The sequence below is a fragment of the Pseudorasbora parva genome, chromosome 20 (assembly GCF_024679245.1).
Source record: "Pseudorasbora parva isolate DD20220531a chromosome 20, ASM2467924v1, whole genome shotgun sequence".
NCBI lineage: Eukaryota > Metazoa > Chordata > Actinopteri > Cypriniformes > Gobionidae > Pseudorasbora > Pseudorasbora parva.
In genome coordinates this window covers 34,638,178-34,662,737 of record NC_090191.1, presented here as the reverse complement: position 1 = coordinate 34,662,737, position 24,560 = coordinate 34,638,178, and the positions used below count along the sequence as shown (strand labels likewise).

At 37.8% G+C, this 24,560-nt stretch overlaps 1 protein-coding gene and 1 long non-coding RNA gene across 2 annotated transcripts in view; one reads left to right on the top strand and one right to left on the bottom strand.

Annotated features, from left to right (window-relative positions):
- The window catches only part of stab2 (stabilin 2), a 34,848-nt gene that overhangs the window by 6,000 nt on the left and 4,288 nt on the right, over positions 1-24,560 (top strand). Inside the window, exons 10-60 of the mRNA XM_067427990.1 lie at positions 39-172; positions 2,090-2,172; positions 2,245-2,388; positions 2,653-2,796; positions 2,920-2,982; positions 3,374-3,490; positions 3,581-3,634; positions 3,718-3,798; positions 4,280-4,432; positions 5,037-5,096; positions 5,264-5,359; positions 5,488-5,574; positions 5,657-5,768; positions 5,852-6,029; positions 6,262-6,355; positions 6,433-6,591; positions 6,669-6,764; positions 6,863-6,958; positions 7,146-7,193; positions 7,927-8,063; positions 8,176-8,284; positions 8,390-8,467; positions 8,700-8,789; positions 8,902-9,009; positions 10,310-10,441; positions 10,530-10,658; positions 10,739-10,801; positions 11,327-11,422; positions 11,529-11,724; positions 11,806-11,901; positions 12,010-12,055; positions 15,578-15,657; positions 15,744-15,869; positions 16,032-16,105; positions 16,810-16,881; positions 17,173-17,292; positions 17,374-17,418; positions 17,503-17,583; positions 19,855-20,007; positions 20,077-20,217; positions 20,315-20,374; positions 20,454-20,630; positions 20,797-20,886; positions 20,983-21,129; positions 21,757-21,816; positions 22,209-22,332; positions 22,505-22,654; positions 22,749-22,853; positions 22,969-23,076; positions 23,164-23,357; positions 23,449-23,590. Coding sequence (XP_067284091.1) covers positions 39-172; positions 2,090-2,172; positions 2,245-2,388; positions 2,653-2,796; positions 2,920-2,982; positions 3,374-3,490; positions 3,581-3,634; positions 3,718-3,798; positions 4,280-4,432; positions 5,037-5,096; positions 5,264-5,359; positions 5,488-5,574; positions 5,657-5,768; positions 5,852-6,029; positions 6,262-6,355; positions 6,433-6,591; positions 6,669-6,764; positions 6,863-6,958; positions 7,146-7,193; positions 7,927-8,063; positions 8,176-8,284; positions 8,390-8,467; positions 8,700-8,789; positions 8,902-9,009; positions 10,310-10,441; positions 10,530-10,658; positions 10,739-10,801; positions 11,327-11,422; positions 11,529-11,724; positions 11,806-11,901; positions 12,010-12,055; positions 15,578-15,657; positions 15,744-15,869; positions 16,032-16,105; positions 16,810-16,881; positions 17,173-17,292; positions 17,374-17,418; positions 17,503-17,583; positions 19,855-20,007; positions 20,077-20,217; positions 20,315-20,374; positions 20,454-20,630; positions 20,797-20,886; positions 20,983-21,129; positions 21,757-21,816; positions 22,209-22,332; positions 22,505-22,654; positions 22,749-22,853; positions 22,969-23,076; positions 23,164-23,357; positions 23,449-23,590 — 5,528 coding nt within the window. The remainder of the gene's footprint in view (positions 1-38; positions 173-2,089; positions 2,173-2,244; positions 2,389-2,652; positions 2,797-2,919; positions 2,983-3,373; positions 3,491-3,580; positions 3,635-3,717; positions 3,799-4,279; positions 4,433-5,036; positions 5,097-5,263; positions 5,360-5,487; positions 5,575-5,656; positions 5,769-5,851; positions 6,030-6,261; positions 6,356-6,432; positions 6,592-6,668; positions 6,765-6,862; positions 6,959-7,145; positions 7,194-7,926; positions 8,064-8,175; positions 8,285-8,389; positions 8,468-8,699; positions 8,790-8,901; positions 9,010-10,309; positions 10,442-10,529; positions 10,659-10,738; positions 10,802-11,326; positions 11,423-11,528; positions 11,725-11,805; positions 11,902-12,009; positions 12,056-15,577; positions 15,658-15,743; positions 15,870-16,031; positions 16,106-16,809; positions 16,882-17,172; positions 17,293-17,373; positions 17,419-17,502; positions 17,584-19,854; positions 20,008-20,076; positions 20,218-20,314; positions 20,375-20,453; positions 20,631-20,796; positions 20,887-20,982; positions 21,130-21,756; positions 21,817-22,208; positions 22,333-22,504; positions 22,655-22,748; positions 22,854-22,968; positions 23,077-23,163; positions 23,358-23,448; positions 23,591-24,560) is intronic.
- On the bottom strand, positions 16,899-19,382 carry LOC137049470 (uncharacterized). Its single transcript, XR_010899616.1, has 3 exons — positions 19,343-19,382; positions 19,205-19,235; positions 16,899-17,270 (listed from the first exon to the last, which is right to left on the bottom strand). It is a non-coding gene; the product is annotated as an uncharacterized lncRNA (long non-coding RNA).

Sequence of the window (24,560 nt, the reverse complement as noted above, 5' to 3'; positions counted from 1 at the left end):
CCTATTCAAAACTATGCCTTCACTTCCAAACATGGCAGATGTAAGTGCCGTGAAGGTTACCTTGGAAATGGAAAAATATGCTTTGGGAACATAATTCAGGAGTTGCAAGACTTGAATTCAAAGCCAGGAGGGGAGTGGACGGGTCAGCTCTCCAGTGCCCTCACACTGTTCAGTGAGTGACTTACTGGTTTTTCACAATTTTTAAAGACATTAGGTGTGTATGACCTCATGTCGCATTGCACAAACCAGTCAGCATCTAACTTGAAGCGGCGCAAGCCGGTTATACATTTTTTTCCAACTTGAGATGTTACTTATGCTATGTCACTAGGACGTATGTGATATAGGCTTATATTTAACTTTATATTGCCAAAAGTATTGGGACACCCCTCCAAATCATTGAATTCAGGTGTTTCAATATCTTTCATGGCCACAGGTGTATAAAATCAAGCATTAGGCATGCAGACGCTTCTTCTATCATTTGTGAAAGAATGAGCTCAGTGAATTCAAGCGTGGTACCGTGATAGGTTGACACTTGTGCAATAAGTCCATTCATAATGTCCTCACTACTAATTATAACACGGTCAACTGTTTGTATTATTTGTATTATTACAAAGTGGAAGCAATTTGGAACAACAGTAACTGAGCAACAAAGTCGTAGGCCACGTAAAATCACAGAGCGGGGTCAGTGTGCAAAAGTGAGCAACTTTCTGCAGAGTCAATAGCTACAGACCTTCAAACTTCGTGTGGTCTTCAGATTAGTTCAAGAACAGTGCGTCGAGAGCTTCATGGAATGAGTTTCCATGGCCGAACGGCTGCATCCAAGCCTTACATCAACAAGTGCAATGCAAAGCGTTAAATGTAGTGGTGTAAAGCATGCCGCCACTGGACTCTAGAGAAGTGGAGACGTGTTCTCTGGAGTGACGAATTACACTTCTCTGTCTGGCAATCTGATGGATGAGTCTGAGGGAGAACGGTACATGCCTGACTGCATTGTGCCAAGTGTAAAGTTTGGTGGAGGGGATTATGGTGTGTGACTGTTTTTCAGGGGTTGGGCTTGGCCCGTTAGTTCCAGTGAAAGGAACTCTTAATGCCTTAATGTCTTATACCAAGACATTTTTGACAATTTCATGCTCTCAACTTTGTGGCCCCTTCCTGTTCCAACATAACTATGAACAAGTGCAGAAAGCAAGGTCAATAAAGACAAGGATGAGCAAGTTTGGTGTGGAGGAACTTAATGCTGAGTTCAAACTACCTGATTTTAGTCCTGATTTTGACTCGCCGACAGGTTTTGTGAAATTGCCGTCAAATACCTGAACTCATCTGCAAATCGGTGCTTGTGCTCTGTCAGACTCCAGTCTGACACACTTGATCTTGCTTTGTTTTCTTGTCACTTCTCGCATTTGGAGTTGTCAGCGATTCTTCTTCCTGTACAGTCATGCAGTGTGAAACCTCCTGTGGCCGATTCATCATGCAATGTGCACACATCAGCAACTGAATGCTGTAACAGATAGTCATGCAGTGTGAAAAGACCAGTGAACCAATGAGTTTGAAAATTGTGCAGTCTGAACTCGGCATAACTGGCCTGCACAGAGTCCTGACCTCAACCCTATAAAAGACCTTTGGGGATGAATCAGTTCCTGACCTCACAAATGCACTTCTAAACGTTATACATTCCCATAAACACACTCCTAAACCTTGTGGAAAGCCTTCCCAGAAGAGTTGAAGCTGTACTAGCTGCAAAGTGTGGGGCAACTCCATATTAAAGCCCATAGTGTAAGGGATGGATTCATGTGCATTTAAAGACAGGCGTCCCAAAACTTTTGGCAATATAGTGTAGGGCATTTAAGAAACACTGTATGAATGTCATTGCAATAGATAATGAAATATGAATCAAATTGGGATTAAGTTGCACACCAGTAAAGTTTTTTCCCTAAGTCCTGTTCATAAAAGCTACTTGAATGCCCTAATTGATTGTGAAACCAGGCCCTAAAGTATCAACATTACCTGAGATGTTCCTAAGTATAAATACAACTAGAAACAAATGAGGTAGACATACAGTAAAGTGCTAATATTATTTCTTCTGTTTCAGATAAAGTCATGTCATGGCCCCTGACCTCCCTTGGACCGTTTACTGTGTTTGTGCCAGTGAACAAGGCTTTTAAGGGCACATCTGTGAGTTAGAAAACATATGTTACATCCATCTAAAACATTCAAACAAATGCTAAAAGTGTGCTTTTGTTCCAGGTGAAAACACTGCTGGCTAACGAAATGAGAGCTCGCTATCTTGCTAAGTTGCACATGGTTGCGGGAGAGGTGAACTCTGACTCTCTGAAGAAGGGAATCCTCTTCTACACTATGACTGGCATGGCTGCGGAATCAATGACAGATGTAGGTGATTGAATGCAGGTTGTGTGTGTGTGTATTCCAATTGCTTTCAAGGATGTGCAGCAAATGCAGGATACAAGAGCGGAGTCATTATATCCTGTTTCTTTCCTATACTCTATCCTGCTCAAATCTGTTTGTTTGTGTGTGTGTGTGTGTGTGTGTGTGTGTGTGTGTGTGTGTGTGTGTGTGTGTGTGTGTGTGTGTGTGTGTAATTATGACAGAGAATCATTAGATTGTGTCTGAAACGGGCAAACTTTTATTTTAAAGGCAGATCAGTTAAAAATCCGTCTCCATGGTAGCCGTAAGAAAGGAACACTTGTGGAGCAAGACATCTTTGCCTCAAATGGAATAATTCATTTGGTTGATAAGCTGATGGATGCAGTTCCTTCTACTGTGATAAGCGAGAAAGAGGTTTGTGAAGATGAAGGCTTTCTTGCAAATGTGTGCTATATAAATGTCATGCATTGATATTAAATGCAAATGAGTGTTATTTTTAATTTATTTTTGGCCAATTTGTTTATCTTTTATTTTCAGGAAAACTTGTTGCAGATTCTCGCAAAAAATGGAAAGTTCTCTCAGTTTAAGTCTCTACTTGAGGTAACAGAGTTTTTAAGTTGATTAAACCCTAAATTTGTGCACTTCAGGACATTTGACCTGTTCTAGAAATAATTTTTATTACCTTTTATTATAGGGCAAATATTTGCTCTCAAGGTTTTTTGTCAAGATTTTTCATCTATTAAACTAACCATGGATGAATTTATTTGATAAAAAATACAGTAAAAACAGTAATGTTGTTAAATACTAGTATTTTCTATTTGAATATATGCAAAAATTTACTAGATTCCCCTGATGGCAAAGAGGATTTTTAGAAGCCATTACTCATAATCCTTTAGAATATTTCTTTATTATTATCAGGGTTGAAAACAGTTGTTTTTGTGAAAACTGTGATATATTTTTTCCTGACCCCTTTGATATTTCTGTTTCTCAGAAAACCAATGTGGCAAAAGTTTTAGAAGAAGATGGACCTTATACACTATTTGCTCCAACAAATATAGCCTTTACCTCCCTAAAGCCTGGCTATTTAGACTTTCTTACTTCTGAGGAGGTACTGTGCAAAAGTATCAGCTGTTTAATTATGTTATGTCCAGTCACATAACCATAACTTTACATTTTCTTTTAATTTCTCCCAATTTAGGGTAAGACAAAATTACTTGAGCTGATGCGCAATCACATAGTGTCCACTTCTCAGGTTTGTGTGTGCATGTTCAAATCCATTTCTAGATCATCATTGATCATCACTGATTAGGTACTGACTGTCATATCTGTGTTCAGCTGAGTGCCAGCTTCATTGTGTCAAACCCTCGTGCTGTGACAATGGCAGACCAGGTCCTGACATTTAATGTGACGGCTGCTGTGAGTAATAATCATTCATTAAATAGAAAATATTTCTTTCACATGTGCATTGCTTAGAAATAAGCTTAAATTTAGTAATAATTCAGCAAATTTATTTCAGTGGCCATTCAGTGGTGCATTTAAGAAACACTGCATGAATGCCATTGCATTAGATAATAAAATGTGAATCAAAGTGAGAATAATATGGAAGATAGACACACGGTTCAAGCTAAATGTACTGTACTGTACTATTACTAAAGATAACACAAAAAATATTCCTATTTGTACAAATTCTAGTGATCAAACATTAGTGGTTATTAGTTAATGTGATGAACTACACCTGTGGTTTCTCTACCAGGACACCTGTGTGAATTTGAGAGTACATTACACCATACAGCCACTAAAAATGATGTTACTGTAAACAATGCAATTCAGGCATTTTAATTGTGATTTAAGGATCTGAATGCTTGTATCATTAAACCACTGATTATTTCACAAACAGGGGCAGATCCTGGTCAATGGGGAAACGGTGCTGGAACTGGACGTTGAAGGAAAAAACGGCCGTCTTCATTCACTGGAGGGGCTACTGATTCCTCCGTCCATAGAGCCCATCCTACCTCACAGGTGTGACACCAAAGAAGCCAGTATTTATAAGGTAAGCCATATCTCCACTTGTGTTTACTGTTTAGCTGTAGATACAGATACACCTTTCTATCTTAAATGTATTTCTTATGTCAAAAATCCACCATCCCAGTTTTATGTATAAAGTACAATTAACAATTAACTACAATTAAGCCATTCAAACTTTGACTTGATGTAAACGCTGTGGTGCTACTTGAAGAGAGTGTTCAAGAAACCTGTTAGGAAGCGTGTGATTGGTTGCATCCGAAATCACATACTGGGACACGAGTATACAAATTCACAGTACTCATAAAAGAGTAGGCAAAAAGTACCCAGGTGACCTACTTCTTCCTGGGAGATTCTCAAGTGTGCATACAATTGACACTTTACTATCCCTTAAAGCTATGGGAGAGATTGTGAATGGCAGTGAAGTGATGTAACTGACGCTGGTAGGTCACATGACAACATGGCAAATGTAGTATGTCAGAATTACATTCATACTACACACATTCATTCTATATTAGAACAGACTTTTTAACATTACTTAATCAAAATAAGTAAAAAATACTAGAGTATTACATTTCGTAAGCAGCCCTAGTTACCAAAGTGACGTGTGTCTTTTCTTCTTTTTGTCACAGGGTGCATGTGTTAGCTGTACGTTTGTCTCCAAATCTACCTGTCCAACTGGTGAATCACTGGTAACCTATTCAGCAATAACCATTAGTACATGCTATAATTTAATTATAAATACTAAAAGTTAATAAATACTAAAACCTACCTTTTAGTCTGAATAGAGCTTGGTATCAGGCTTGCAGTGTTAAATTGTACACTGATTTTGTTGCTGCTTTTTTGGACTCACTTTCAGGAAATATTCTCTAGAGGCTGTGTGTTCAAAAAAAGTGCTTTTGGCATGACCATACCCACCCATGGCTGTGCAATGTTCTGCAATGAAACAAAGATTGTGAGTATTTGTTTTACTATATTTAATATATTTAAACCACAGTATGTGACATAATTTGCAACTGCATCTAGTTTTGCTGGTCAGTCGGATCCGGTCAATCTAATCCAGTCATTATTTGTCTTGACCAGACCCCTCAGTGCTGTAAAGGTTTTTTTGGACCAGAATGTTCCCCATGCCCAGGTGGCTTCAACGCCCCATGTTCCTCTCATGGGAAGGTAAAACACACACACACACATACACAAATACTGTACAGTTCAGCATTTTCAGGCATCATAACTGTATTTTCTTTTGTTGTAGTGCTCAGAAGGCATAGATGGAAATGGCACGTGCCAGTGTGAGCCCAATTTCAAAGGATCACGCTGCCAATACTGTGCCAACTCCAACAAATACGGCCCGTTTTGTGACAAAAGTATGAGTTTATTTTACAGCACAATATTTGTGAATACTTCAGATGTTTAATAATATTTTCTTTGCATTCCTCCCTTACGCCAGCTTGTGGATGCATACACGGAGAGTGTGATAACCGTCCAGAGGCCAGCGGTAAATGTAAGCAGGGTTCCTGTATAGACGGATATACCGGAGAGTTCTGTGAGCAGCAGACCCAGTTGTGTGGACCCAACCAGCCCTGCCATGCCCACGCCAACTGTGTGTCCGTTAAGGAAGCGTTCATGTCAGTGTTCTACGTCCTTCAATGAGAGACTCAGTCAAAAATCACCTTGATCACCTATTAATTATTAAATTTGTATTCACACATTACCAATGATTCTAACACATGTAGTTGTTGTTTTTTAATGTAGAAATTAAGTCCATCATATTTAGGGTTTTTTGGCATCAGAAAAATTAGGAAAGGAGAACGTCAGTGTTAAATGACTTTTTGTTCTTGTTGCATTGTTTTATTTAAGATGTGTATGTAAGCCTGGTTACCAAGGGGATGGATACATGTGCACTGAAAGTGATCCGTGTGCTTTACCACATCGCGGAGGCTGCAGCATCAATGTAAGTCAAATGTGTCTGTGTGCTTGTGTTTTATGTAAGCATGGCATGATAACATGTTTATTCTCATTTACCCCAAGGCCAAATGCATAAAGACCGGTCCAGGCACACACACATGCCAGTGTCTGAGTGGGTGGAGGGAGGATGGAGATGAGTGCCAGATCATCAATAACTGTCTGGATCCATCAAGAGGAGAGTGTCATCCGAATGCCACCTGTATCTATGTGGGCCCAGGACAGGTGAGAGGGGTTGTTGTGATTCCCAAACCCCATCTACCTAGATTTACAGTATTTTTGATGATTAATATTCTCTCTAGAGTGATTGTGCTTGCAAAAATGGTTACCATGGAAACGGGAAACAATGCGAACCTGTCAATCAGTGTGTGGAACAGAAAGGTGGATGCCATTTCCTGGTCAGTGTTCGAACAAATCATCACACACCTGCACATATCTTTACATACAATGTATGTATGCACATGTTGCTTCCTTTAATTTTCCTGTTTTCTCATAGGGTACCTGCAAGTTCCTGAACCCAGGTGGATGGCAGTGTGTGTGTGAGGACGGCTATGACGGTGACGGAAAAATTTGTTACGGTACACTAGCACAGGTACCAAATATGACTATGCTATTGTATGACTGTGTTATTGTTGGGTACTTTTTGATGTGGTTATGCAGAGGTCAGGTGCAACTGAATGAAATGTATGCAATTTTTTTATCTACTAATTCTTCAAAATGATATTTGTGTAACCTGATATCATAAATATTCTTAAGGTTGTTTAATTTTGTTTTTGTAGGAGGTGGCATCAAACCCAAATCTTCAAGAATTCAACCTCTGGATTGCTGTAAGTTTTAAATTTTAGTGTTAAAACTTGCTTTAAAGTTACAGCCAGTTTGAATTTAATTGGTCAAGGAGACAGCTCATATTTATTCCACTAAATTTTTACTGTTTCATTCCACTTGTCTGTGTTTGCACATTCCTGAGTCTTGACAGACTTTCTACATTTAGTGGTGGTGGGGAGTTTTAGTTTTTATTGACTCTTTCTGCAGGTTACATTGCACACCAGCAGGTGGTGACAATTGACTCTTTATTAGTGAGTCAATCAATGAATCATTCACTCAAGCTATTTGCTCAAAAAGCACTGGCTGGATCTGAAATCATACTCTCTTGAGTAGGTACTTCGCTAGTGGTAAAAAAAAGTATGTTCTATATAGTATAAATGTAATCTGGATGTACTACATTTGCTTGTCATTGTCATGTGACCTATCAGCGTCAGTTGCGTGACATTACCGCTTCTCCCGGCCTCAAGAAATAGTAAAGTCTCTATCATATTTGCACACTTTAAAATCCTCACCGGAAGTAGAAGGTCATCCAGGTTCTTTTAGCCTACTCTTTTATGCTGTTTATCGGCTACTATATAGTAGTAAAGTATGTAATTTTGGAAGCAACCTAAATAAGTGAGTTATTGAATAATTCACTCCTTCAGTTGGTTCACTGATTCATTCAGTAATGTCACTAAAATGTGCAACCTAATAAATAACAAATGTGTTCCTAATAAGTTCTGGAATATTCCATAGCGAGCAGATCTTTCTCAACTACTGTCTGGAACAGACAATTTCACACTCTTCGTGCCATCGGCTCAAGCCATAGAGAAACTAAATAATGAAGACAAAGACTTCTGGATGACCCGCAGCAATCTTCCAAGTCTTGTAAAGTAAGTTCGATCATGCAACCACATCAGCTAATTTGTCATATTGCAATGTTTTGGTAACAATTAATCCTTGTTTCACTCCTTTAATACAACTTGCTGTTTTTTTCTCTCACAGAAATCACATAGTTCCTGGGATATTTACTCTCGACAATCTTTGTACCTCCCCATCCCCACGACTGGTTTCCCTTTTAAAAAGGACACTTCCTGTTTACACAGCCAACGAAGTAAGGAGGAAACCTCTTATCTTTACCAGTGCAATTTTGTCTATCTTTAAACTTTGCTATGATATTTTGTTTATCAATCTGTTTGTCTCTCTATTTTTTATCCAGTCAACCAATGTTGCAGGAGGAAATATAACTTTTGGAGATATGGCAGCAAAGAATGGAGTTATACATCTTATTGACAAAGTAAGCCACTAGAGACTTACAGTATTGCTCTCAAATAAAAACAAGTACAACTTTGGGTCTTATTTACTACAAGTTGTTTAATTATGTTATGCAAAAAAAATGTGTGGTTTCACATTTTTATCCCACATTTAAAATAAAGTGCAACTTATTGAGTGCATAGTGAATATACATAGCATGCAGAACAAATGCATATGCACAGATTGAGAAAATATGCCACTGTTGTTCTTTCCAGGTGTTGATGCCTGAGCAACAGATGAGTCAAGGTTTACTGGAGGTGTTGAATCAGAGTTCTGATCTCTCTCTCTTCAGCAGCTCTCTCGTGGTGAGTGTCCAGTCTTGTAGGTCTGTCACACCTCAAATGACAATTATTGTCCTCTGCATATGGCTTGGACTGTAGTGAATTGTGTGTTTTTGGATTGTACTTATTTTACCAGAAACTCAACCTGACTAATGAAATGGAGGAGTCTACGGGCTTTACTGTGTTTGCTCCGACAGACAGCGCTATCCAAGAATACCTCAGAAGAACGGGCAAGGACTCACTGGTATCATACAAACACAAATATACAAAGCCTTAGTTTTTATTGTTTATATGTCTATTTGGTGTTTTAAGACAAACCTGGTTTTCAAGAGAAAACCAGGTTATCCCAGTTTTTTGTATTTAGCAATACAGCTGGTAAATTATGTATATTATGAAGAAATATGCCTTTCTCCACTGACGTTGGTTCAAAGCGTTTCTAAGGATACTGATTTTAGAAGGCAGACTGAGATGGTGAATGGAAACTTGGTTATTTTGGCAACACATTATTATCTGTTTGATAACGTAGTCAAGCAAAAGGCTAATCATATTAATTACCGTTATGTGTATTAAGAGTGATACCATGGTGCAGCATTTACTACAGTAAAGTTGAGCGAGTGGATCTCTAAGTTGATGTGAGAGAGTGGATGTGCGGCTAATTTGAGTGTAGAGTTGTTCAAGCTATTTTAAGGCATGAAGAAATGTTTTCACAAGGAAGAATGTGTAAATGTCACTTTGGTTATCAAATACAAGTTTTAATGGATAAAATTGACTTCAGGGGTACTTTAGCCCTGGGAAGATGAATATGTATTTAAACTGGCACATTAATGTAGTAGAAATGTGATCTGAGAAAAGACAGGAAATGTATTTTTGTCTCACGGGGATGAAAGACTACAATTCTCAGAATGCTTCGCTGCCCTGTGAGGCTACTCCCAAAGCCACCGCTACTGAATCGCTTTTACTTTCCCACCACCGCGTTCATTTTCATAAAATCAGTTCAGTTAGAGAACAGACACTATAATTAAAAACTGAAAGTGTCTGTTCAATCTATTGGGATTTAGCCGCTGAGGAAGTGTCAGCACAAACACAGCAGGAGTCAGATTACACTCATCATGATGAGCTGAATGAGCTCTCGTGATGAAAGCTGAGGTAAACGCGTCCACACTCGCGGCAGTAGTTCTCAGCGCGTGTTCAGTTTGGCGCATTTTCAGTTCATGCCTTTGGAATATTAACTTTCATAGGAACTATCTTAAGATAAAATACTCACTTTGCTCCGCCGGCCGCACCGTTTCCATGAATGCCTGATCCGAGCTAAGCTGTGAGTGCGACTCCATCCCCCATGTGCGAGTTGAAAATATGCAGAAATAGCTCCCTCTGCTGACTGTAGTCTTTAGCATTTGGCCAAACATTTTACGATGAGGACGATCATTCGAATATACTCCAGGGTTTCTACTGATAGAAAGCCATATGCTAATCGCTGAAGTAACCCTTTAAGTATATAGTATCTCATTCTTGTGTCATGGATTTTGTGTGTCTGTGCGTTCCAGGAGTTAAACGTGACCCAGTATCACATTATACTGAATGAGATTCTAAAAGATGGAGATTTGGTGGATGGACTGTATAAAGATACTATGCTTGGCTTCTCGTATCAACTGGGAATTTTTCGGCAAGATAAGAAAGTAAGTAATGGCTAAATTATTTTAAGTCAGCATGGTACAGTAAATACAATGCTCAGTCATGGATGCATATGGGATTTCTCTGTCATAGTTGCTTGTAAATGAGGCTGAGGTGAACGTGACCGATATAGTGACCAATAAAGGGGTAATCCACACATTGTCTGCTGTCCTGAGCATCCCCAACAACCGCTGTGACAGAGCTACCAACACAGTTCTTTGGGTGAAATATTCTATTTAACCTTGGCATTTTCTTCTTTTTCTGTTAAATATCCATTTTAAATATGCACATTGTGTCTGTAGGGACCCTGCATGGACTGTTTGTTTCCGACTGAGAACCCTTGCCCTAAAGGAGCAAAAAAAATGGTGTGTGCACATAAAGTGGTCTCAAAATATTTAAACTCAAACTAGAGCTGCACGATTAACCGTTAAAAGATCGCAATTTCGATTTAAACCCCCAAACATTTTATTCCAAGTAGTTCACCATACTTCACTCAGAGAAGCTGTCAATCATGATGTCTGTTCTGTTTTTTAAAATCATGGGAGAATCGTGATCTTTATATTGAACAAAAAAAAAATCCAGAATTCTCCATATATCCAGAATCGTGCAACTCTAACACAAACTTAAAAAATATCAAATCTGTTGTTTTTGAAAACGCATTTATATTTTCTTATTTATATTGTGACTGAGACATTTATACAAAATGGTATTTTACACCGTTTGATTCCTTTTATTTAATTTGATCAAATTATATTAATTTGAATTGTGAATAATTATGTATCTACTTGTGTTTTATTTGCAAAGCGATAGAAATCTTTCCACATTCCCCTTTGTGGTGCCCACCCCAGTTAGTGTAAAAATAATGTTTCCTATTCATTGTTTATTCTCAGATGAAGCCAAAGAGAAAATGTCTGTACAGTCGAGTATATCATGAAGAGACATTAATGTCCATTGGATGTAGGAGTTTATGTAAGAAAGTCAACATTGTATGTACATTTATACGTTCTCTTTTTACATTTATTCTTCCATATTTAATAGCGACATGAGCTTTCTGCAGTTCAGAATGATATCACCGTTTCTCTCCATTTGCAGGAAAGAAAGTGTTGTGCGGGGTATTATGGTATCAACTGTGAGACTTGTCCAGGGTCAGAAGGCCTGCCCTGCTTTGGCAACGGTGTGTGTGTAGATGGGATCAACGGCACAGGAGTCTGTCAGTGCAACCAGGGTTTTAATGGCACTGCATGCGAATCTTGCCAGGCTGGCAAATATGGAGTTCACTGTGATCAAGGTATCGGACATTTAAAAGCTCATACTTGCACATTCTGCATACTTTGTGAACTGTTCTCTCATACAATATCTTTCTGTTTAGAGTGCAAGTGTGTCAACGGACGCTGCAAAGACGACGTGGATGGAGACGGCAGCTGTACCTGTGATCTGGGCTGGAGAGGAATTAACTGTGCCATTGGTATGAGTCTCAAAGTATTTGGATGCCTTTCACCATTAGAGTATATACAGTACAAATAAATAAACTGTAATCAGTAAATAAAAATGAAGATATGGTAATTATTTTCAGCTATTACATCAGATAAGTGCGGAGGAAAGTGCCACAGCAGTGCCAAGTAAGTTTGCTTTTGACACACCCACTACCAAAGAGGTAGCATTTTAAAAGCATATTATTTCGAAGTACCTTGGAATAACATGTACAGACGATAGTGTAGGAATATGGTAATCATACAGTACCATAATACTACCATCTGCATCAGCGAAATTCCACCTTTCCAAAGCATTCTTGGGCACTGCAAAAAAAATATTTTTCAAGATGCATTTACTAGAAAAGTAAAATTACATAAGATATTTTCTTGTTTTTCTGGCGGAAAATATAAAAAAAAGTGAGTTTTTGCTTAAAACAGGCAAAATTCTCCCAATGGGGTGAGAAAAATAATCTTATTTCTTTAGGGATGGAAACAAGATTTCAGTCAGAAACAAGATTACTTTTCTCACCCCACTGGCCTGTTTTAAGCAAAAACTAATTTCATTTTGATTTTATTTTCAACACAACAAGAAAACATATCTTATGTCATTTTACTATAGTAAATTCATCTTGAATAAGAAGAGAATTGTTAGATATTTAGACTAGAAACAAGGCTAAGTAAGAAGAGCATTTTTTGCAGTGGGTTAATCTCATGAAATCTATGAAGAACATGTCATATTACACCTTAAAAAAACAACAACAAAAAACATTTCTCATCATATATCATATAACATCATAAGAATGAGAAATTGTCATGAAAAGTCCATGCAAAAAATATTTACTCTTAATTTTAAAATAACATTTATGGACACATAAAATTGAGAGCAAAGACTCTTACATTGTTATAAAAGATTCCCCATTTCAAATAAATAATACGTGATAAGATAATCATTTTAAAAGACAATACGTGCATATTTCTGAAGTGATCACGATTGGAAAAAAAAACTACCACAAAAAAATTATTAATCAATCATTTTTAAATCATTTTAAAATATATTCAAATATAAAATGTATTTTAAATTTAAATTTCACAATAATGGCCATTTTAAATTAGAAAATATTTAGTAAATATTTTTTGCATTAAAACATTTTTCACCAAACTTTTTAATGGTAGTGCAATTTGGAGTAAAATGTGGCCTTTAAAAACACAAAAATACTCACTTTGCAGTTATACATTTGTGGATTATTTCTTTTAAAATGGTTTTAGCCACCTTCAAGGCCTCAATCAGACATCAAGAGCTGCTTAAGCCTAGTTCACACTGCCCGATTTTTCCCCCGATTTTGAGTCGCCGACAGGTTTTGCGGAATCGCCGACAAATGCCCAAGATCACAGGCAAATCGGTGCTCGTGCACGCGAGTGACAATCACGCAGTGTGAATAATCAAAGACGCGATCAGAGAGAATCGCCGACGCCGGTGAGATTTGGCATGCTAAATATCTGGACTTGTCGGCGATTCAAACTCCTGCTGTGTGAACAGCGTTCTGACTGAAAATTACATCGGCGATGACCGACAGCCAATGAGAGAGTGAGATACAGGGCAGCACGACGTTCAGTGAGGAGTTATAGAGCAGAATTTCAGTATTTTAATAGATATATTTACAATTCTATCAAACAGAAACAAAGGCAAAACATTTGCACATCCAGCCACAGCAGCAGCACATTACAAAATAGTTTATTTACCTCAAACTGTCTTTGCAGAACACAATCCTGGCTCCCTCTGTCTCTCCAACAATGTCTTCCGCCATAATCTTTTTTTTCTTTTTCTCCACAAATCAGCGCACATACAGTTTGAAGCAAACGTTGTGCAGTTTATCATTTTAAACAACAATTCAAAGTCTCGCGCGAGAACTCCGGTCGGACGCACGTGTGATCTCGCGTTGTTTGCTCGGCACATCGCACGTGTGTTTGGGAAACGTAGTTTGCGCACCGGAGAGAGAGAGAGTTGTCGGCGATTCTTCCTCTTGTTCAGTCACGCAGTATGAACTCCTCTGTCGTCAGACCATCGTGCAATGTGAACACAGCAGTGACTGAATGATACCCCAGATAGTCATGCAGTGTGAATAGAGCAGTGACCCGACGAGTTTGAAAATCGTGCAGTCTGAACTAGGCTTAAAGCCTAGTTCACACTGCCCGATTTTTGCCCCGATTTTGAGTCGCCGACAGGTTTTGTGAAATCGCCGACAAATGCCCGAGATCACAGGCAAATCGGTGCTCGTGCACGCGAGTGACAATCACGCAGTATGAATGATCAAAGACGCGATCAGAGAGAATCGCCGACGCCGGTGAGATGTTTGGCATGCTAAATATCTGGACCTGTCGGCGATTCAAACTCCTGCTGTGTGAACAGCGTTCTGACTGAAAATTACACCGAAAGCCAATGAGAGAGTGAGATACAGGGCAGCAGGAGGTTCAGGGAGGAGTTAGAGCAGAATTTCAGTATTTTAATAGATATATTTACAATTCTATCAAACAGAAACAAAGGCCAAACATTTGCACATCCAGCCACAGCAGCAGCACATTAAATAATTATTTATTTACCTCAAACTGCCTTTGCAGAACAAAATCCTGGCTCCCTCTGTCTCTCCAACAATTTCTTCCGCCATAATCTTTTTTCTTTTTCTGCACAAATCAGCGCACAGACAATTTGAAGCAAACTTTGTGCAGTTTATCATTTTTAATAACAATTCAAAGTCTCGCGCGAGAACTCCGGTCTGACGCACGTGTGATCTCGCGTTGTTTACTTGTCACATCGCACGTGTAGTTGGGAAACGTAGTTTGCACACCGGAGAGAGAGAGAGCTGTCTGCGATTCTTCCTCTTGTTCAGTCATGCAGTGTGAACTCCTCTGTCGTCAAACCATCGTGCAGTGTGAACACAGCAGTGACTGAATGACACCCCAGATAGTCATGCAGTGTGAATAGAGCAGTGACCCAACGAGTTTGAAAATCGTGCAGTCTGAACTAGGCTTTAGGCAAACAGTGGATTTTAAGGAATCTTACAATTAGCAACAGGTGTGCCAGGAGCTCTAATTGAGGGAGTGGTTTGAAATTAGTTAAATTGGTATATAAAACTGTATTTCTTTATTAAGTCCCTTGGGAATAATGTATCTAAAATATCTTTAAAAAAACACACAAGATGCTTACACCTGTTGCTAATTGACCTCATCTACAGTTGGTAGAGTTTAATTTCACATTAAAAAGCATCACACTTGCTTTTTAATGTGAAATGATCCCACATGTGTGTGACATCCATACATTAGCCTTATTTGGACGATAATTGTTTCTTGTGGGGTCGTAAGATATTTTCATCATTTACAGGTCTGTGATTTTATTGCCATCTGAATCCAGAATGCAGTTTTTTCTCCCAGCACCCGCGTAAAAATCCCTGACCAAATTTCCTACTGTGGTCATTTTAATTGCAGTCCGAATCGCTCCTCCACCGAGAATAAGTCGCCATCTGAATGCAAGAGTTTTATCTCCCTAGGTGGCATGCAAAATTATTTTACGGACAGTCCACATGAGAAACAATTACTGTCTGAATAGGCCTATTCTATGGTTTTTAAATATTTCCATTGAGCTTTGAGGTGTCTTGTGTTTGATGTGCATTGTAGCTGCTTGCTGAAGGTAGTGGACAGCACATATTATTGTAGCTGTGCTGCAGGATTTCAGGGCAATGGCACATATTGTACAGGTAAGGATCTCAAGAACCCTTAAATAACTGTTGTAGCCAATGATTTTAAATATTGATTTAATATATGGCGTTATCTCCAACCCAAGCGGTGGATGCATGTGCAGAGAAAAATGGTGGTTGCTCTGTCCATGCCGTGTGCAAGCGTACTGTCCCAGGACGGAGAATATGTGCGTGCCACCCAGGTTACGAAGGCGATGGAAAAGTATGCATTTGTAAGTGCGCATTTAATACTCAACTGGTAGTACAGTGCACTCACAACACCACCGTCCTAGGTTTAAACAATCAGGAAACAATGTCTATTGTGAATGTACTATTATGCATTTCAAAAGCAAGGTAAACAGTTGTATTTGTAATGTGTTGCTGTGTCTCTAAAGCCATCAATCCATGCCTGGATGGGAATGGAGGATGTCATGCAGATGCTGACTGCATTCATACAGGTGCTAATAAGGTAAGAGCCTAACATACAGACCCTCTACAAAGACAAAAACAAGCAAATACAGTTTTTAATAAATTTCACAAAAACCATGTCCATGTCTCAGTTCACTCATCCCAAAACTGCTCCTGGAAGGCCACACCTGCTCAATGTTTATTGCAAGTGTTCAATGACAACAGAACCAAACGGCACAATTTTTTTAAGATAATAAAGACTGATAGGAAGTTAATTTCCTGAACAATGGTTTAATTTAATTCAGCTTAAAGGGATAGTTCATCCAAAAATGAAAATTGTCATTTACTCCATTATGTAGTTTCAAACCTGTACAAGTATCGTTCGCTGAACACATTATATCTGGAAGAATGTTTGTAACCAAGCAGATAGAGAAACCATCTGCTTGGTTACAAGCATTCTTCAAAATATTGTGTTCAACGGAATAAAAAAAAACCCCACTTGTACAGGTTTGGAACAACATGAGCGAGATGACAATTTAGATTTTTGGGTGAACTATCCCTTCAAAGTAATTTCCATACTTATACTACATTGTATAGATACAATTTCCATCACTGTATTGCATTAGTAAGAGAGTTACAGAAAATTAAACATGACAATTAAGACATTACCAACACAATTTCATTTTGGATTTAGTGACCTGGACATGATATTTACATTCTCCCTCTTAGAATGAATTAATGTAACGTTTATTTTTCCTCTCCCAGTCAGCATGTAACTGCAAACTAGGCTTTTCTGGGAATGGAAAGCAATGTGAATCCATCAACGTCTGTATTGAGGTAGTACATGCTTTTGATAACTATTAAAATTATATAAAACATTAATTCTCAACTGGTTTTACTGCCAAACCTTAAACATCAATTGCCCTCAAGTTAAATTGTTTAATCATTGATTAGTAAATGTTTAGAATACCAGTGGTTTCACTAAAACAGGCTCAATTCTACATTCATTTCTTAGTCAGAACCCACCAGTTGACAATCACTCTTACATAAACTTGACATTACAGCAATCAACTCACAGAATAGCCTGAATAACATGGCACAAAGTCACACAAGTGCTCGTTTTGACAGAGAAATGGAGGATGCCACAGGTTTGCTGACTGTACCATGACAGGACCCCTGGAGAGGAACTGCACTTGCAGGCCTGGCTTTATCGGGGATGGGGAGACCTGCAAAGGCACCCTGTTAAAGGTACAAACCTTGAAGTACAGCAAAATGTAAACAGGCATACAAGTGAAATACCTTAACAGTGTAACTCCTTTTTCATTTTAGGAGATTCAAAAGAGAAATTATATGGAATTTTACCTAGGACTGGTGGTACGCTGATTTTGTAAATTACACAATCTTGTTTTTAAACCTGAAATTCTGAGATTGTGATCTGAGGATTTTCTTTCTTCACAGAGGAATCAAGTTTCTGACCTCGGAAATCGGGGCCCTTACACAGTCTTTGTACCCAATTCAAATGCTTTCAACTCGACAGAGGTAAGACTTTAAGGTTCGCAATACAATGAATGGCAAGAAAAGTTGTAAACCCTTTGAAAATCTGACTTTACTCAAATGTGGCCTGATCATTCAATTTTAGACAATTTTAACTTGCACACAAACAAACAGTTGAACTCTATTGAGGACATTGACAGGGCAGGAAAGTTACAACTTCTCCAAAAGATAAATGGAGTCAATTAACGAGATGAGATTGGGCATGTGAGATGCCTGGTTGAGGCATTCTTAAAGATTTGTTAGTGAGAATCATACATTGATCACAAATGCTGTCACGGATATTTAGTGAGGTTGGGTGATGCAACAAATGATTTATAGCACAGATGCACGTCCTGAACTTAAGCCAATGGAGATGTGACATAACCTAAAGAGAGTTGAGCCATTAGACAGCTGAGAAACGAACACACTTGTGGGGAGGGATGGTTCAAAACTAGTTGAATCTCTTAAAGGGATAGTTCACCCAAATTAAGATTTGATGTTTATCTGCTTACACCCAGGGCATCCAAGATGTAGGTGTGTTTCTTCAGTAGAACACAAATTAACTCCAACAGTTTCTCATATAATGCATGTCAATGGGGGTGTCTACAAGGTTTACCTAGTCTAAGGTTTTGCGGTTTAAAGGAGATTTACAAGTCACTAAATCCAAGAGTTCACATTAGGGGTGTCCATTCCTGCAGTGTTTCTCCACATCAGAAAAAGGATTAAGTGTTGGAGCCGGTTGAAGCTAAACTATGCAGGACTTAGGGAATAGACACCCATTACTTGATATACACCCTGTAATGTAACCAGTTTTTTAACTTTTACACTAGTCAAATTGGCTAGAATTTAGAATTAAATTAAAATCAGATCAAAGAATGGATCAAAGAATCAGATTGGACCATTAGCAAAGGAGTAAAGAGTTTCAATATCATTGCACCTGCTGCACCCATGGTACAGCAGCAAAGTGTCTTGATTACACAGGAATGAATATAGTACCTAGTCCTATCAGTCAAGAAAGACTACATTTGCCATCAGTCTTAGTGCACAATGTAACTACACTGTCAGAAAAAGTTGGTTTAACTTAAAGTAACCTGGTTGGCTTAATTTTGAGTTTACTGAAATAGTTTGAATTGATTCAATTAAGGAAATTGGTTTAATAAAAAGAAACTCAATTTGAACCACATAATTGTGCTATTTTCATGGTTTATCACATTTTGGCATGTTTTCACTGCCTCACTACAAATAAAAAGGTATCCAATATGCATACAAAATCTTTTAATATTTGAATAAAAGTTGTCAAGTCTCAATGTTAATTGTATTAACTCAAATTTCTTATTTAAATTAACTAAATTTTATGGCAACCAGGTAACTTATTTTTTTTGTAACTCAGTCTACAGAATATTCAATTAGTAAGAAAGTAGAAAAAAATATTGAAACTGGTCATTTGAGAGAGATGCTAACAGTCTAGAGTCAGTTATCTACACTAAGCTAAGCTTTACCACCAGACCCAGAGATCAGCTGAATGGATTCAAAAACATTTAACTGGAGTTGGAAAAAGAGCCTATTTTCAAAAAAAAGTGGAGTGATCCCTTAACTAGTAAGAAACACTAAAAAGGCCAAAGCTTACCATTAGCAAATGCAGGAGATCACACCACTAGCTGAAAGACATACGAAAAATTACCTCCTACTACACAATAATAGAAAAAACAGAGCTTCACTGATGGATTTAACATTTTAAAAATGGAGAGAAAAAAAAGCCACTTACTTGACCAGGTCCACCATGAGTAAGAAAAGTGCTCACACACTGAACCATCTTACAGCAAAAGACTGAAGCTGGCTATTTAAATGTTAGTGGTATTAGGAGCGCGCAAGCTCATTTGCTGACAAATAACATGCCTATTAGCTCGTTTGCACAAGATGCAAGCTGATTGGCTGACAGATTAAAAGTAAATGACCTAATAGTTTGTGCCATGACTGGCTGGAAGATTAAAAATCTAGTGCCATGTGATTGAACTTTCATGAAGTTTAATGAAAACAAGGCCTCTAAAGAATAGGAGCCAAATTGGTGAATAGGAAAAAAAACAATGTCCCAATGCTCTTCAGAAGAATATTCTTCAGAATTTAAATTAAAATATGACCTGGAAATGTGAATAATCTAAATGGTATTTGATCTACTATACATGTTATATGTCTCTTTATATGTGTCATGGACATTAAGAGGATATTGTGATAGTGAGTTTCTTTAATGTTACTGATTGCTCCTGCTTTTATATTTAGATGAAGAACATTGTAAAGTGGAGACATTCTAAAAATACCAAAATCATGAGATACCACATAGTGTCCTGCAGTGCCCTCGTGCCAGAAGATCTCATGCAGCCTCGTAACCTGACCACACTTACTGGTGACATCCTCACCATTACGTACTCAGAGGTACGGTACCTGATGCACACTGATGCATGACTGGATAAGATATGTATTTAACTCATCATTTGTTTCCAGGATACTATATACATCAATAACAAAGCCAAGGTGGTGTTCAGTGATCTGGAAAGTAGCAATGGGATTTTCCATGAGATTGATACTGTCTTACTGCCTCCGGGTTTCCAGATTCAGAAAGAAAGGGAACAAGAAAGCACACCAGTATGTCGCCACAGAATAACAATATTCATCTTTTATTTTATGATTCATGCATGCCATGTAATTATGAAATAACACTGGTTTTCCTTTTTTCTGAAAGCGTAACCTCTCGGAAGTGGTCAATATCCACGGCTTCAAGACATTCTACAAACTTCTTGAGGTAAAATAAGCAAAAGGACATCCTTTTTTCTTCTAAATTGAAAATCCACCAAGATTTATATTACCTTGTTTGATTAAAGGACACAGATACGTTGGCATTGGTGATGGACTCAGTTCATCAGCCTGTCACCCTGTTCATGCCCACGGACACTGCAATGGCCGCCCTGGCCCAAGAGCAGAAAGACTTCCTGTATGCAATGCATAACCGTGATCAGCTTGCTGAGTATCTTAAATACCACATCGTGCGTGACACCAAGGTTGGTTTCTAACAGTTGTAGGCCAAGGGACAAATCACATATCCAGTGTATTTAATTTTTAGGCAATGGCATGGAGGTATTAGACTAATTAATCATGACATAAAATTCAGTGTTGACTCCATAATCCATCATTTAAGTGTATTTCAATTTATTGTGTGTCCACTAGCTCCTGCCTGCAGCGCTCATCCATGCCAGCTCTTTAAAAACTCAACAGGGCTCAGATCTGTCAGTGGCCTGCATGGGGGAAGAGCAAATAGTGAGTACTTTTTATATATATTTCATATATAACACATATCTATTTTATTTATTTTTTATTTAATCATACATTGTGTTATGCATATTTATCTTTCAGGGGGAGCTTTATGTGAACCACAAAAGCTGTCGGATTGTAAAGAGAAACCTTGATTTCAATGGAGGCATGATTTACGGCATCGACTGTCTGCTGAATCCTCCGAGCCTTGGGGGGCGCTGTGATTATAAGCACACCATTGATTTCACTGTGAGTCGAATTCGAATTATTTTCACTTTTTTACTTCGAACAACATTGGCTGCGTTTTAACTCCAGTTAAAGGAAGTTTATTTGGAGAGACCCTCGATTTTGAGCGAGTCTACCTCCAAGGCATCCAAAGACTACACACAATGCATGAAGTCAGATTGCGCTTAATATACCCCCACCCCACACAACTCTAGTGTATGATATTGGAGTTATTCTGACATTTAACTGCATCCTCTACTTAAGCTGACCTTGTTTTACACAGTTATAGTTTATTGTATTGTTATCATTTTAATTTGTGTCATTTTTTTATTTTCTCCCCAACCCAAACATACATACAAGCCAATAGAATGGTGCATAAAACAATCTCATAAGGAAAAAACTAAGCTCCATATTGGATTCCAAGTCATCATGGGCTTCCATTTATGCACATTGTAAGGGATTTGCCAATAGTAGGCAGTAATCAAGATATAGAGAAGTTAGTGAGGGAGAGCATAAAAAATGACTTAAATGCAGCCATTTAGTACAATGTATGGTTTGTATAGTATGTACTTGTGCAATTTGCATCAATGCTAAAGTGGTCAGATCTAATCAATCTACCGTTCCTCTTTTTTGTTGTTGTTGTTGTAATAGTTGGCGTGCAGATATTGTGGTCGCTCTGTATCGGATTGCCCGCTTGGAAGCAAGCTAAAGGTAATTTTCATCTTTATCTGAAGCTAAAGCTTAAAGTATTATGTTATGGAAAGAGTTTGAACAATATGTTTGACTGTATCTAGTCAGCTCTTATTAGATGTCATGGATTTATTATAAAACTTTGTACTAAAATATTGTAAAATAGCATTTGTTCTCTTTATTGATATGATATATATATATATCAAAATAGAAAGTTTTTTTGTAATTGTAATAATATTTCAAAATATTACTGTTTTTATATTACAGTTTTTAATAAACATGGCCTTTCTAAACATAAGGCTAGACATGGTTTTCCTCAAAGTTAATGGACATGCACTGTTAAAAATATATAATTCAGTTCATTATATAATGTTTTTTGTTTTAACTTCAATTCATTTGTGCTTTCAATCTAGGCAGAACAAAAGTGCGCCCTTTCAGATTCATCAATGACTAGATATACAGGATGTCAGTCAACATGTACAGTGGTCACATGGAAGCCCAAGTGCTGTTCAGGGCACTACGGCAGGGACTGTCTTGGTAAGCAGTGTCTTGCTGTACTATTCACAGTAAACTGTTAACACGCTGTGTATATATATGCAGATTTTACATCTGAAAACCCTAATTTTAACTAGGTTTGTAGATTTTTCTAGCCACTGTATTTAGAAAAAACTTTATTTTGCCAATTGAAGAACATTATCCTGTTCTCCAGCATGTCCTGGGGATGCAGGATCTCCTTGCAGTAACCATGGCAAGTGTGATGAGGATCATTTAGGCAATGGCACCTGCACTTGCGATGCTGGATTTACAGGTGTAGCCTGTGAACTGTGTGTGGATGGCCATTTTGGACCAGATTGCAAAGGTAAGCTTTTTTAAAACAATTATATGTATTGTAAACAAATTACTCTGTCATACATGTATGTATATATAGTTGGCTTATTTCCTCTCTTCCTAAGCCTGCAACTGTACAGAACATGGGTCATGTGATGAGGGTCCAAAAGGTTCCGGTTCATGTTTTTGTGAAGAGGGGTGGACTGGTCCACAGTGTGAGAACAAATTAGGTATAGACCTTCTCATTACTCTTTTTGTTTTTAGGTTATATAACATACCAGAGAAAGACAAGTATTACTTTATACCTGCAAGTCCAGTTCACTGCATGTATTTCTGATATTTCAGCTGATGGTCTTGTTTGCAATCCGGCTTGCCACAAGAAGGGCGTCTGCATGGAGAATAATACCTGTATCTGTAAACCCTTCTATGAAGGAGATGGTATCACCTGTACAGGTACATACATGAAGATTTCAATAGCAATATTAATAGTGATAATAACCAAGAGTTAAAACTGTCTACTCACCTCTGTATCTTCTGCAGCGGCCAATTTGTGCAAGTATTGGAATGGCGGCTGTTCTAAGGATGCTAAGTGCAGTCAGAAAGGAGAGAAGGTCAGCTGCACGTGTCTCAAAGGTTTCTCCGGCGATGGGTTTGTGTGCACACCCGTCGACTCCTGTGTGGATGGTGAAAATGGCGGGTGTCACGAGCACGCTACCTGCACCATGACCGGACCTGTAAACAGAACTTTCTCTTTCATTATTTAAACTGAATATGGTCTTTATATGCGGGTTTAGACACCCATGTTTCATGTGTGTTGGTCACCAGGGAAAGAGGAAATGTGAGTGTAAAGACAACTACATTGGCGATGGGATTGATTGCCAAGCAAAGCTGTTGCCAGTCAATCGTTGTCTACAAGATAATGGACTTTGCAATTCAAATGCTCAGTGCACGGACCTGCACTATGAGGGTATGTATTCTTCATATGCACTATTGCCAACTCCCTAATTATAGAAAAGGTCATTTATTTTTAATAAAAAAAACACATTTTTCTATTTTAATATATTTGTTAAAAGTATTCATGTGATGGCAAAGCTTTATTTTCAGTATCATTACTCCAGTTTTCAGTGTCACGTGATCCTTAATACAGATACACATTATACAGAAATCATTCTAATATACTGATTTAGTAAAACTGAGAGACAATTTCTTAGTTTTATCAATGTTGTCTTTGCTGCATAATTTTGCAACTGATTAAAACAATGATGCTTTAATACTTTTATTCAACAAGGATGCTTTAAATTGATCAAAAGGGACAGTACATATATTTATAATGTCACAAAAGTATAAATAAATGTATAATAATGTATAATATAAAATGTAATAAATCATGGTGTATACCAACAAATATTAAGCAGCAAAATCTTTTTAACATAGATAATAATAATAACAACAACCATTATTAACAATAAAACACCAGTAATAATTGATAATAAATAAGTACCAAATCAACACATTAGAATGATATCTGAATTTATTTAAATACATTTAATCAATTAAATCAATTAACTTAAAATTAAATGTAATTAAATTTGATTTATTTTACATTTTAAAAATAATTATTTTCAATAAATTCTGTTTCAGTACTGAATGAAATATGTGTTATCAACATTTCTCTCGACTACCACATTTGGATTTTTCTCACTGAGCTTTTTGCAATCCATTGTCATCTCGACAAATAATATACAGGGATTTCTTAGAAATAAGCCAAAACAAAGTATCTTATGTTTGTGGAATATCCTGGGTGTGTAGACTTTTTCTAGCAATTGTATTTAGAAAAAGTTATTTTGCCAGTTGAAAAACATTATCCTGTTCTCCAGCATGTCCTGAGGGCCCAGCTTCCCATAACAGTAACCACGGCATGCCATGACGCGGATGCC